The sequence below is a fragment of the Mastacembelus armatus genome, chromosome 17, assembly GCF_900324485.2.
Source record: "Mastacembelus armatus chromosome 17, fMasArm1.2, whole genome shotgun sequence".
NCBI classification, from domain to species: domain Eukaryota; kingdom Metazoa; phylum Chordata; class Actinopteri; order Synbranchiformes; family Mastacembelidae; genus Mastacembelus; species Mastacembelus armatus.
In genome coordinates this window covers 20444096-20457841 of record NC_046649.1, presented here as the reverse complement: position 1 = coordinate 20457841, position 13746 = coordinate 20444096, and the positions used below count along the sequence as shown (strand labels likewise).

Genomic DNA, 13746 nt, shown 5'->3' with positions numbered 1-13746 from the left:
ATGGAGACACATCACAGAACAGCTTTAAATTGAACTTAGAGTCACTGCACCTTCAACTGGAAACAAACATCAACACACGACATCTATTTATTTTTCTTTATAGAACAAGACGCTGCAAAACGTGAAATATCAGTAGAAAGAAATAAGCTGCCTTATTACCTTGTGTTTGTCCTTGTGAAACCAAGAGAACAGCACAGAGACATATAAGATCCATGACCACAGTCAGCAGGTCATTACATGTGATGAAAGATGCGACAGCTTTTATCTTCCTCTTACCGGAAACGTTGTGCCAGAAAAAGAACAAGAGCACAGTCTCTGTCATTAGCGTTATTATTCTACATCACCTCTGTTCTCATTAAAGTTCATATATAACTACAAAGTGTATTGGAATATTGTTTAGCAGCAGAGTGAGGACTCAGCAGAACAGCATAATATAAAACATTAGTGCTTTGTATTTTTGTTTTAAACTTCCTGTTGATGTTATTTTTATTGGCTGCATCAATCTTGTTGCTGATGTCTTTGCACATGCTGCCACTGATCATCCTGCCTGCACAAACCACAGGGAAGTTATGGCCATTTTCTTGTCTCTGCTCAGCTGAATAAGGTTTGTGATCAGGATTTTATTAAAACTGCTAAACAACAGTGAGACTTACAGTAACGTCTCATCTTTTCACCAGGTCACAATGAAATGGAAAGTTTTGTATCAGGGTGATGGGTCTGATAACTTGTTTGCTGATGAGAGAAGATTAGAGAGATCCCTGTGCAGAAGATAATGGGTGTCTCTCTACTGGGACGACACCCTTGGGTGGATCACCTGTGTCTTGCGCGCATGCCAAGTGGATATCCAACCCCAGATGTTTGGCACATAGTGTTTAGCAGCAGAGTGAGGACCGGGCGACCTGGAGGGCAGAGACTGCAGTGTTGTTTATATCCACTAGATGTCCTCAGCGTGTCGAAACTGTTTGTCTGGATTATTTCAGCCTATAGAAAAGCTTAGAAAGTGTCATGTTGATATACTGTCACAATGTAACAGCTTAATATAAAACATTTGCATTTTGTATTTTTGTGAAATATAAAAAAAGTATTGACTTTAGATTGAAGGATATTTCTTAAACAGCCTTTTCTGAACTCACCCCACTTAACCACATCGATGTGGTTTCATGGATGTGACACTTTCCTAGTGGGAGAAATGAGGGGGAGCTTTTTCCGGCACAACATCTGTTGTACAGTGTCACTAATGTTCGCAGTTTCAGGAAAAGCCTTAAAATTCACAGGTTTTCTGCCTTAGTTTGCCATAAAATGTGTCTGATCTCCATCTAAGTCACAATAACACACAAACATTTCTAATTCCTCATGTCTTCACCGAACACACCCATTAATCTAATCACAGTGCTGGAGGAAAAACCAAGTGAACCCATGGACCAATGACTTCAATCAAAGCTACAGTGTCATAAAGGCTTCGGGCAGTGATCAATAGATCAACACTGATCATGAACAATATCTTTAACTACTCAATTATTATTTACAAACGACTGAAGTCGGAAGGAAAGTCCACCAACCGCGGGAAGTCATGAAAACCGACAAGCTGTCCGGTCAGATCCAAATCTTCTCCGCTGATATCAGTCAACATTGATTCCAGTGGATTGAGGCTGCAGGATGAGGCGGAGGATGAAAACAAACCCCTGTCGTGTGGGACGGAGGAAGCGCGACCAGCAACAGTACGACCACATCACATAAACATGTGCCGCGCTCTGTCCCAAACTGCTGGGGTTGGACATCCACTTGGCATGCGCGCAAAACACAGGTGATCCACCCAAGGGTGTCGTCCCAGGATAGAGACACCAGTGCAGGACAGAGATGGAGGTAATTAAGAAAGACTGTTTCATTTCAACATTTCTTTCTTTCACCTGGTCTTTGTTTGTTCAACACAAACACACAACTACACAACACCGAGCATGAGGAGCAGAAACTACGGTCACATGTTTGTGGAAGCGCATGAAGACAAAACAGAGTTTACCTGTTTGTGTTTGTGCACAGAAGCAGCTGACATCCCACAGGACGGTCCCATATTTCTGCTCATTAAATCCACCAACGTGTTTCAGTCCCGGTCCACAGCGGCCAAAACCACTCGGACGAGTTGAAGCGTCTTTTGTGCAAACTCTGTTTAAATTCCATTAAAGTGGACGACTTTTCTGTCAACAGGAGACTTCTCTGTTTCCGGTAACAACACCTGAGTCTGTTTGGAGTAAAAGGGCGTGACGTCTAAAGGTGAAAGGTTAAAGGTGAAAGTTCATGTATATTGACCTGCTGTTGTTCAGATGATGTAGAGGACCAACATAAATACATTCATTTGGGAGAGTTTCCCCCTGAAACTTCCATGTACATGTTTTAAGATGAACCTCAAAATACCCTCCAGTCTCTTCATCACCATCATCATCATCATCATCATCATCGCCCTAAAGCTCCTCCCTCAGTGAAACAGAAGATGAGTGGAAATAGCTCAGATGTGCAGAGACACTGCAGCTGTTAGTTTAACACTGACCTTTAGGCCTCCAGTCAAATCCCACAATTTACCTGATATATCACACAAAATACAGATTTGACTTAACTGCAATGTAACTGCTGATTGTTTGTGGAATTTGTGTTCTGTTGAAAAGGCTTGAAAATAACTGCAATGAATTGTAGCTTGAAGAAAAGTGTAATAAATATGTTAAACATTTAAATATTGTATATCAACTAAAACTGATTAAGATCAATAAAGTCTAAAGCTGAATCTAACTGGTAGTTGATGTAGCAGACAGGAAAACTGATGTGTTTCAGTGTGATCAGGAAGTAACTGGTGAGAAACCCAAGAACTGAGCTCAGTTTGTCAACTTCCTGTGTTTTGGTAAGTGGGTCTTGTAATGCATTTATGTCCCTGATCCTCTGTCTGTGTTAAACTTCATACAAAACACTTTCACAAACTCCAAATCAAAGACATGATTCAGGACAGGTTTGTCTTCTGCCTGCAAACAGAGTCACCTGGAAATACAAGAAAGATTCAACATAGAGCTACGTATTTAAAGAGAAGTGGTTATTACTGTAAGTGTGGACAGTCACACCTAACCTGAAAACACAACAATGATGCTGGTGATTCTATGTCAACGACTGTGTTTCCCTTTTTTTGGCCACTCTGGTTTTAACAGGAAAGATAAAAATAATCTGTCCCTCTGTGCTGAGTTAGATCACATGAAACACTTTGCACTGCTGCATCTTGGTATCAGAGTCTGTAATGTCTTTCTTTGTGATGCTGGGACTACTGGTCTGCACTGGGACACCAGGTAGGACAGAACACAGTCATGATACGTGATTCTGAGCTGTCAGACATGTAAAGTCCATCAATTCATTTCAGCTTTATCTTCTGACTAAAATACAGCAGTTATATGAAGAAATGGGTGATTTTCTCAGATCAGTCAGGAAGAAGAGATTAGTTTGACAGAGAGTCTGATGGTAGATTGTAGAAACCATCATCTGCTTCTTCATGGAAATCAAAGACACAACAAACAAAAGTCTTGTTTTCTGAGTATTGGAAGCTTCAGCAGAAAAATTCACTGACCAATGTGAACTAAGACAAACTGAAACAACCAATGAAGAAAATACTGAACAACAACTTTATAAAACATAAAGAAATGACATATATTTGCAATTTGAAGACTAATTTGATGTACAGATAGGACGACCTGGGGACGAAAGATTCTGAACAATAGTGGTGACAGGGGAAAGAAGAAGGAAGCAAGTTCCCTGTTTTTCAATACAGACAGAATAAACAGACTCTGCAGAATTAAAAACAAAAATATTGACTAACATCTTTGTCTCTGGGATCAGTTTCACCTGTTCTCATTTTTCCTGGGTCAAATAGAAAAGTCAGTATTATTAGATGTTTGTGGTGACACTAGTAGAACTAGTAGTAGTTGTTGCAGCAAATATAAAGAATTCTTGAGCATTTTGTCGTATTACAAGTCTTTTGCTTTCAAACAGTTTTGAACAGAGAAACATTGAGCAGCAGGAACAACAAAGCAAAAATATTTTCTAACCATCAATAAACCACAATAAGTTTCAATATTTCATTTTGTTAATGTCACATAATCATAGGCTGTGAAGTACAGACACTTATTAAATGTTCAGTACTGACAAAAATACATATTGTGTTTGATTGTGTGTTTGTGTTCACTGTGTTTACAGGGTCCAGTGCTGTGACTCCTGTGTTTGTGCAGAAGGGAAAGGACGTAACTCTGGATGTGATGAAAGATGGTTTTCATGAAGACGACATTGTTTTCTGGAGATTTAATACATCCAGTGTTATAGTAAGATTTTTACCTGGTAAAGAACCAGTAGTCACTGAAGTTTACACTGGAAGGGTTGAGTTCCCTCAGAAAAAATACTCAGTGACACTGAAGAATCTACAAGAGTCAGACAGTGGAGTTTACACTGCTCAACTGATCGGGAATGAAGAACAAATAGTAGCTGAACACAAGGTCACAGTCCAAGGTAGGTTTGTGAACACTGAGACACTGATCAACAGTATCTGCTGCCAAATGTTTGACACAATCTTTCCCCCTCAGCTCCAGTGTCTCCAGTGAAGCTGACAGTGGACTCTGTGTCCAGCAGCTCAGACTCCTGTAACCTCACTGTGACCTGCAGCACACAGGACTCTGACATCACCAGCAGGGTCACATGTGACACCACAACCTGCCATCAGGAGGGAGGAGAGAGCTCAAAGGTCACGACCTCTGGTGCTTCTCTCCGTCTCTACCTGGTCAACAGCACGATCAACTGTAACCATAGCAACCAGGTCAGCTGGACCAAAGACACAAAGGAGACTGGACAGACTTGTCCTCTAATGACTGGTAAGAATAAAAGATAATGGCAGTAATGTAAAGTTTGGAGTTATGTTAAACTGCATAAGATTTTTTGAAAGAAGCATCTGTGTCATTTATGTAACTACAGTGGCCCTTAAAGACAAAAAGCACGAGGGAAAGTTGATGTTGATGAAAGCATGTTGATGATTTTAGTCTTGTATGTATTTTTTCTTCAGATGAAATACAAATAAAAGTTTTCACTTTAATATTAAATGTCAATAATGATTAAATTCATCAAAAGCCAATAACAGGAGGAGAGTAATTACATTTCACTGTTTGAATTAGCACAGAAACAGCTTGTAATCAAATGAACACAATAAACAATAAATCAACACAAACATCTGTATATGAACATCTGGTTTAAGGCAGCTGCAGTTTTCACTGTTTGACTTTAACAAAGTACCCAAAATGCTTTGCAAAGACAGTGAGAGGACTAACTGATTTGTTCCTTCCAGTCCTGATGTTCAGCCTGTCACTGTCTGATCTGTGGTGTCAGTTTTGTAATGAAACAACCTGTTTTGTTGTGTTTCAGCCTCAGAGACTCTCTCTGGCATCTCTGTCTGCCTGGTGAAGACAGTTGTGTTCTCTGTCGGTCTGATCATCATGGTGTCTGCTCTCATCATCGTACATGTCATGGACAAGTTCAAGAAGCAAAACTAAACCTGGCTGCAACTAAGATCTTCAGTCAGACTCAAACCACTTGCACTGTACCTGCATACATGATGAACCTCCATAACCTTTTGACTATGCAGTCACAATGCAACTTGTCATTATGTGTTGAATATAATATTATACAGTATATTTTTGATTCATAAGATACTTTATGATTCTATTACTTTAGCACATGATAATTGTGGTGAGGAATAAATGGACCAACCTGTTACCAAAGCTGGTTTCCCAATGTACCACCTGCTGTCTGGGAAACATCTTCAGATCCTGGTCCTGCAGCCCAGCTCCTCTGTTGCTGGTTCTGCCACCAAATATTTTCTGTACAATTCATTCTTAATTTAACTTTAATAAATGTTTGATTTATATGTGTCAATCTGCATTTTGTGTTTCTCAGCTGAAACTTTCTAAATGTTTTCCTGTGCTGTCTATAAATGTGTCTAATGCAAATATCTGCCAAACCATAATAGCCCTTTAGTGTTTGTATTTCTGGCACCTATGTTCAGAGCAACTTCTTCAGGACAGATAAACCTGTCTATTAGATGGCTCCTCAACTGGTCCTGAATCAGTTTCTCTCTGTTGCTTTTCTTTTTTTTTTTAATCTTGAATCATCTGCATTGTTTCTTTACTTCTCCCATGGTCTGTCTCCACTGTTCTCCCTATTCCTTTCTTCATTCACTGTCTGAGTGTGTGATGGCACAGCTGCTGTGAGTGAACAAGCTCCTGTGTGGCCATGAGATGATGTGTTGCTGTGTTCATTTTGGCACCTGATTTTGATTTAGCTTTAGTCTTTTAAGTGAAGTCATTTTGTTTTTGGTAGTTTTCTAAACATTGAAACTTAAAAAAACACTAGGAAATAGACAAATCACAAGCAAATTAAGAAAACAACTTCACCACTTTGACAACATGTTCAAGCTAATTGTAGGCTAACTGTAATTGTAATTTATTTAATAAACAAGGACAGTACACATAAAACAATCTTGTATAAAATAACCAGGTTTTAGTAAATAGGCTACTGCTATTTTCAGCCTTTAGGCCCTTGGGCAGACAAGAGCAATACATTCATGGGACACAGACAATAAGATGTACATGAAGTACACAACATCAGATCATAAAGACTTGAAGTCCAGTCGTTTTCACTAAAAAAACTGTTTTCCACCCACCAAATATTATAAATACACATCTGAAATCCTGACACATCCCAACACCACCATTACAGTGCTCTTCCTTGACTAAACCAAAAAATGAGTGGGTTATCTTAGAAAAACAGCAAATTGTGAATTATCAGTTGTGGTGACAAAACTGTTTCTCTCCTCCTTCCTTCATTCTCCCACACACCAAAAGCCAAACTGCAGGTGGAGGTTTAAGGCTGATTGAGAGGAAGGAGAGATGCAAGAACATTTATATTTTGCCTTTTTACATTTAATGAATTGTAATCAATTTCAATCAATCCCTTTCACAATCAATTTGAATCATTTATGTTTATGTTTAGATACAAATGATTTAAATAACTTATTTCATCCATCATCTATATTCACTTATTCCTATTTAGGGTCACAGGGATCTGCTGGAGCCTATCCCAGCTCTCTCTGGGTGGAAGGCAGGGGTCCACCCTGGACAGGTCACCAGTCCATCACAGGGCCACATAGAGACAAACAACCTCACACACTCACACTCACTCCTATGGGCAATTTAGAGTCACCAATCAACCTGACATACATGTTTTTGGACTGTGGGAGGAAACCAACTGGAAACTGAAAGGTGTTATAATAAAATGTTTTTTAATAATTGGTGGGTTTGTGCTGTTTTGGGCAACACTTCCATACAAACTGGGAATCTGTGTATGTTCCCACAGTTCCTGATGAATGTTTTCAGGACCTTTGAGGTTTTTCTATCTGAGCGTACAGGCTCTCTGGCAGTTTCTTGGTTCTAGTCTCAGTGGATCCAGTGTGAGGTCCTACCAAATCATAGGTGGTGGTTGGACCTGAAGCATCATTGACTGAACTTTCATCCAAAGTTTGTGGTGATGGTTGGGCCTAAAAAATAAAACAAGTAAACTTTTACTAAACAAGTTTATTTTTAATGATGCCATTACCATCTAATGTAATTCTGCTACAAATAAAACAGTGTTTATAGTATTTTTCAAAGGTTTAAAACTTTTAGCTCAGTATGAGGTCACATGTACCTTACTGTAGGTCACATTCAAAAACAGGCAAACATAAAAACATACATACACATGCATAAAAACCTTTGTCCCAATGTAAATGAGGTATAGTATTGGGGTTTTTAAAGACACCAATATGAAAAAAGGCAATATATAAAATACAACAAACACACATTGAGCAGTTTCACTGCACATATGAAGCAGAATGAAGCACACTGCAGTCTGAGTGGACTAATAGGCAGACAAGACCTCAGCAGGTGTTTGGAGACATGGATCATCTAGAAACTCTTCAGTGGGTCTGTAACATTTTGTGTTAGCACAAGCAAACAGCAGGTCAGTGATGTAGACATGTGGCAGCTAGGAGCAAGAAGCAGGACCAGGAACATGGACGGATGCAGCTGTTGGTAGCAAAGGGTCAGAGGTCACAGAAAGTAAATCAACAAGTTTGTCAGGGAATTGTATAATGTCCATACTGCAGGGATCATCAATATGTATGTGAGACTGTTTTGATTGTGAAAACATTGAATTAGCCTGTTTCTTCAAATGTTATCAGCTGTTTGAATCTGAATTTCTCTTTGTTTGTTTTGCTGATACAAATTTGGGAGAATGATGGTTTAAAAATGCTTAAAGATTCTTACCTCAGGAACTGCATACACTGTGTTTTCAATGACCTCTGGTTTATCTGCAAGTCAGTTATAAATAATATGTGTTTATTTGCCTTCATTTACATTTTACCATGAGAACTTTTTACTATTTTTCTGCATTACAAGACTGTCATAAAACGGAATTATCAGAAAAATGCACCAGTCACATATAAAACCTACTGTATATTTGCAGCATACAGTATGTGCTTACAGTACAGTCTGTCAATACATTGGCTGTAATGAACAGCTGTTCACACTGTAAACCTTATGAAGTATCTGTTAACTATGTCATGATTAAACTTCAGTGCATAAAAACACAAGAGAGAAATATAGGTGTGGAAAACAAATAAGACTGCAAGCAGACTAAAATGAACAGGACTGTGACCATTTTGCTTTGGCATGCTGTTAAAATGCTCACTTACATTTACATTGTCTTCTCCTTCGATAACAAAGAAATGATACAACCAAAACTAAGATGACAGCGACACAGACAAGGACGATAATAAAATGGTTGCGGGGTTTATCTGTAAAAAAAAAACAGAAACAGATTATTAAATGACACCAAGTGCTTTCTCATAAGGGATTTGGTTGATTTTTGTTTTTTTGCAAAGTGGCTTGAGATGATTGTATTGTGATTTGGTGCTATTTAAATAAAACTGAATCAAACTGATGCCTGTTCACATACAACATGTGTGAGTGCACAACTGTAACATTTTAAACCAAAACATTTCCTATAAATTCATGTTTTATATTCAATTTCCCCACTAACATTGTGGTGATGAACATAATTATTGATTATATATGTTCAGACACAAACATTTTGATTTGTGTTACATTCACTACTCCAGAGTCTCTGACCTCAACCTGATATTTTGACAGATAACAAGCACATAAAACATTTTTCTGATAGGTTTAGAATCAGAATTTTTGTAATGGTAAATGTAAAGTGGTTCTCAAATACACTTTGAGAAAATGTATTTTCTGTTGCAAATTAATTCTAAACATAAACAAACAACTTCTTTTTCTTTTTCTTTTCACATTGTGAAGAAATAAACATTTTCTACTTCAGCTTTAAATCCCATGTAGCTGTGTAAAAGAATATTGATTAGGGCTTGGACTTTAATGTGTTAGTGTCAATTAATTAATTACAGAAACACAAATTTACACAGAACTCCCTGTCACCATAGAAAGTGCGATTAAATGCCTTATTTTTTTACCGTATTGTTGTCGCTTTAATTAGTCGACATTAACGTATTAAAAACCCAGCCCTAATACTGTTATTTCATTCTGGTTTATCAAAAAACTTTAACTGTTAACCTCTTGTGGCAAACACTGGTTTCAGATTTAACTTAGAAAATGACCTTCCTTGTTATGGTCGAGGAGACAAGTAGCTCTAGTTTGAGAACTGCAAATTAATAAAACTAAAGAAGGATCTGTATTTGATCAATTTTATTTAGCAGATACTGATCCTTTAAAATACAGCAGGATCTGCCCAGTTAGTGACCATTAGGGTAAGATTGGGACGTCTCTGCTTCAGAAATAATAAAATCCTATAACCTAGTTACCCCCAAAACACAGTGAAGTGTATTGTACAGTACCCATATTTCTAGCACATCTTGTTATTTTTCTATTTTGTACAAAATTACAAAACTAATTAATTCACAATATCTAATTGGGATAATCTAAACACTAGATTACTGTCAGATGTTCTTTTATTCTTACCAGGTGGCAGAAGACAGGCCTGTCCAGTCTCTTTCGTGTCATTGGTCCAGCTGACCTGGTTGCTATGGTTACAGTTGATCGTGCTGTTGACCAGGTAGAGACGGAGAGAAGCACCAGAGGTCGTGACCTTTGAGCTCTCTCCTCCCTCCTGATGGCAGGTTGTGGTGTCACATGTGACCCTGCTGGTGATGTCAGAGTCCTGTGTGCTGCAGGTCACAGTGAGGTTACAGGAGTCTGAGCTGTTGGACACAGAGTCCACTGTCAGCTTCACTGGAGACACTGGAGCTGAGGGGGAAAGATTGTGTCAAACATTTGGCAGCAGATACTGTTGATCAGTGTCTCAGTGTTCACAAACCTACCTTGGACTGTGACCTTGTGTTCAGCTACTGTTTGTTCTTCAGTCCCGATCAGTTGAGCAGTGTAAACTCCACTGTCTGACTCTTGTAGATTCTTCAGTGTCACTGAGTATTTTTTCTGAAGGAACTCAACCCTTCCAGTGTAAACTTCAGTGACTATTGGTTCTTTACCAGGTAAAAATCTTACTATAACACTGGATGTATTAAATCTCCAGAAAACAACGTCTAACTCATGAAAACCATCTGTCATCACATCCAGAGTTACGTCCTTTCCCTTCTGCACAAACACAGGAGTCACAGCACTGGACCCTGTAAACACAGTGAACACAACATACAATAAACTGCATGTTATTTCACTTTGGTTCATTTCTGACATAGTAGAAGTCCAGATGAATACTGTAATATGATTAAACACCATTAGTTTTTCATGCATTAATAAGGGTTGGGAAAGAGTTTTTAATATATTAAATTGTTGTGGTTTGGCCATTTCTTATGACACAGTGTGTGGTTGTGTTTCTCTATGTGGCCCTGTGATGGACTGGGGACCTGTCCAGGGTGGACCCCTGCCTTCCACCCAAAGAGAGCTGGGATAGGCTCCAGCTGATCCCTGTGACCCTGGTTAAAGGAATAAGCAGGTATAGAGGATGGATGAATGGATGGATGAATGGATGGATGGATGGAGTTAAACCAATGAAACTAATCGCAGTAAAAGGTCAGTGTTATCCAACGTCTTTTAAATTTGTTTAACATTACAGTCTATTTTTCTCTTCATCATTTCTAATTTTTCCCCCCTCAGTCACACACTACTGTTGGCCTTTTATGTTGTGTTTCTTCTGTCCATATGTGCTGTATATACAGTAAGCAGCACATCAAATTATGCTCAATCACTTTACATATGAAGGGAAAAGCCATCTCCAAATTCATTTGTAATTTGTGATGTCTACAGGTAATGACATTAGGTAGCAGGTTATTTTTCTATCCATCCATTAACAATACCTGTATTCATCCATTAACTATACCACCTACTGTTGAGGGTTATTGGGGGCTGGAAATAAACCCAATTCACGCTGAGTGAGTCGATCACAGGACTGACACATAGAGAGAGGAAATGTGAGAGGAAACCTGAGTAGTCAGAGAAAACCCACACAGACACTGGGAGAACCTGCAAACCTGAGCAAGTCAAGTGAGATTCGAATCCAGAACCTTCCAGCTGTGAGGCTACAGTGCTAACCACCTCTTCGCTGTGCTGCTCTGTTTAAAAAAATAATAATTGTGCACAACCTGTCTAGAAACTATTATATTTTTATCATTTAAATTTGTTTATAATTATTATTTCACTACAGTTTCCATCAGTTCCTTACTATCAACATTTTTCTTATTGATTTCATTTAGATTTTTAGTTTACATTGGTCTCTGTTGCATTTGCAATATGAAAAGACCAAAACAAAGAATTGATCTTACTAACAAGTATTGTCTGTGTAGCCAGAATCTGATATTAATTAATTTTATTTTGTTTCAAATTCACCATCTTGGAGTAAATTCAGAATAACCTCAGGTGTCAGGATAAGCAAAACTAGACTTTGATAACAACCAGAGGTGACTGTAAATATACTGTATATAGAAAACAGTTAAAAAGGTCTGACTTTATATTTGTCAAAAATACAACTAATATTTCAAAGATATTTATTTAAAAAAGGCTTCGGCGTGACACATGTACTCTAAAACTTCATCAGGAAGTTACTGGATGTTCTCAGACACAAAGACAGACAGACGACCTCACATTTCAAACCACAAAAAGTTTTACAATAAACCACAAAAACAAAAAAGAATATGTATGTTTGGACACTGATATGACTTTTTTTTTTTTGTTTTTGCAGTTTACTCCTGTCTTACAGCTCATTACCTTTATTTTTGGTACAATTACATTTAGTTTCATTTGACGTCCTTTACAAAGATGTTTTAGTGCTTTAGTTTTCACATCCAAATTTTAAAAACACAAGAAGACACTGCAAAACCTCAAATATCAGTAGAAAGAAATAAGCTGTGTATTACCTTGTACTGGACATATGACCAGGAAAACAGCAGGTAGAAATAAAGGTCCCATGTCAGCACATGTTGTAACGACAGTGAAATGAAGAAGTTTCTGTTTTACTTCCTTAAACTCCCCCAGCACCACGTAAAGCTTGAACTGAAGAACTGATTTTAAAGATTCATGCTTAGTGCACACAAGTTGATTCATACTTTTTCACATTTTATTCTGAAAGACATTAGTTATTAAAGTTATTTATTATACATCATGTTTCAGATAATCTTACTATCAGAATCAGCAGCTCTGTATATGTACTAATAACATTTAACCTTCCACTCACTATGTACGCTATTTTTTCTAAATTTGTCTAATTGACTGCAAGAGAGTAGAAACATAGGAAGGGACAGGGGTTTGATATGCAATAATCAGACAAACAGACATACTGTAAATATCCAATTAAAACCCAATTTAAAACAGTGTGATTTGTGTTCAGTAATTTCTCTCATGACTTGCTGACATATTCCTCCAAGTTTCAGATCTGTGTAATAAAAGAGGAATATCAAATTTTAGCAGTGATGCGATTTCTATAGTGCAATCAACATGCTGCATGGAGTCCCACATGGTTCAGTTCTGGGACATCTCATGTTGAGACTTTTCTAATCAGCAAATGAGCTATCAAACCCATCACCCTGATGCAAAACTTTCTATTTCATTATCACCTGATACAAAGAAGAGATGTTACTGTAAGACAATCCTGATCACAAACCTTATTCAGCTGAGCAGAATAAAGAAAATGGCCATAACTTCACTGTGGTTTGTTCTGGCAGGATGATCAGTGGCAGCATGTCCAACGAGATCAGCAACAAGATTGATGCAGCCAATGCAGCTATTAATATATATCAATACATCTATATTAGTTTTCTTTTAAAAATCTGCCCCTAACCCTCTTTTCAACTGTATCTCCTTTTTCCCTCTTCATTTATTTATCTATTGTAACCAATGTACTACTGCACCTTCTTCATACATTTGTCATGAGTGTTAACCAGTGGGATACGCTACTTAGTTCTAAGTTCTTTGCTGTAGTCTTTGTACATTCTTCCTGTCTGTCACTGTGCAGTAAATAAATAGGATAAATGTTTCTGTATTGTACCTTCTGTGGTGCAGGTTATAATGAAAATTTTAATTAAAAAAAAAAAAAAATTATACATTACATTGTATTCACAGTTAAGCAATTGTTCCGAAACAGGGAGCGTTTAACCCCTAATGT

At 37.8% G+C, this 13746-nt stretch overlaps 3 protein-coding genes across 6 annotated transcripts in view; 1 reads left to right on the top strand and 2 right to left on the bottom strand.

Annotated features, from left to right (window-relative positions):
- LOC113134555 (uncharacterized) overlaps window positions 1–2410 on the bottom strand; it is a 39979-nt gene extending 37569 nt beyond the window's left edge. For 2 of the 3 annotated variants that reach the window (XR_003296075.2, XM_026313998.2), the window contains exons 1-2: window positions 2018–2407; window positions 160–271 (exon numbers count right to left, since the gene is read on the bottom strand). Coding sequence is in view for 2 of the 3 variants with exons in the window: in XM_026313998.2 (XP_026169783.1) it covers window positions 160–271; window positions 2018–2080 (175 nt within the window). In the remaining variant the exon portion in view is untranslated. Of the gene's footprint in view, window positions 1–159; window positions 272–2017 lie in introns of all 3 variants that reach the window. The other variant, XM_026313997.2, reaches the window with a different exon arrangement.
- A 759-nt stretch (window positions 2411–3169) lies between these two features.
- Window positions 3170–5932, top strand: LOC113134615 (CD48 antigen-like). Its single transcript, XM_026314072.1, has 4 exons — window positions 3170–3320; window positions 4222–4527; window positions 4602–4886; window positions 5437–5932. The coding sequence occupies exons 1-4, from the start codon at window positions 3272–3274 to the stop codon at window positions 5556–5558; spliced, it is 762 nt and encodes a 253-aa protein (XP_026169857.1). The 5' UTR covers window positions 3170–3271; the 3' UTR covers window positions 5559–5932.
- Window positions 5933–7251: 1319 nt separating this feature from the next.
- On the bottom strand, window positions 7252–13738 carry LOC113134602 (CD48 antigen-like). Of its 2 annotated transcripts, XM_026314055.2 has the most exons (7): window positions 12503–13738; window positions 10454–10759; window positions 10095–10379; window positions 8795–8896; window positions 8367–8410; window positions 7978–8126; window positions 7460–7600 (listed from the first exon to the last, which is right to left on the bottom strand). In XM_026314055.2, exons 1-6 carry the CDS (start codon window positions 12687–12689, stop codon window positions 8007–8009), a joined length of 1044 nt encoding a protein of 347 aa, XP_026169840.1. In that variant the 5' UTR covers window positions 12690–13738; the 3' UTR covers window positions 7460–7600; window positions 7978–8006. The 2 variants fall into 2 exon arrangements, with proteins under 2 accessions (XP_026169839.1, XP_026169840.1); XM_026314054.1 differs by lacking the exon at window positions 7978–8126 and having other exon boundaries at window positions 7252–7600; window positions 12503–12620.
- Window positions 13739–13746: the final 8 nt, after the last annotated feature.

What these genes read in the sequence shown, in the direction of transcription:
- LOC113134615 (XM_026314072.1), top strand. Translation starts at nt 3,272, where the DNA reads ATGTCTTTCTTTGTGATGCTGGGACTACTGGTCTGCACTGGGACACCA. An exon ending in GGTCTGCACTGGGACACCAG is followed by an intron (nt 3,321 to 4,221) that starts GTAGGACAGAAC and finishes CTGTGTTTACAG; the next exon opens with GGTCCAGTGCTGTGACTCCT. An exon ending in GACTTGTCCTCTAATGACTG is followed by an intron (nt 4,887 to 5,436) that starts GTAAGAATAAAA and finishes TTTCAGCCTCAG; the next exon opens with AGACTCTCTCTGGCATCTCT.
- LOC113134602 (XM_026314055.2), bottom strand. Translation starts at nt 12,689, where the DNA reads ATGAATCAACTTGTGTGCACTAAGCATGAATCTTTAAAATCAGTTCTT. An exon ending in GGTCATATGTCCAGTACAAG is followed by an intron (nt 10,760 to 12,502) that starts GTAATACACAGC and finishes CTGTGTTTACAG; the next exon opens with GGTCCAGTGCTGTGACTCCT. An exon ending in GGCCTGTCTTCTGCCACCTG is followed by an intron (nt 8,897 to 10,094) that starts GTAAGAATAAAA and finishes TTTTTTTTACAG; the next exon opens with ATAAACCCCGCAACCATTTT.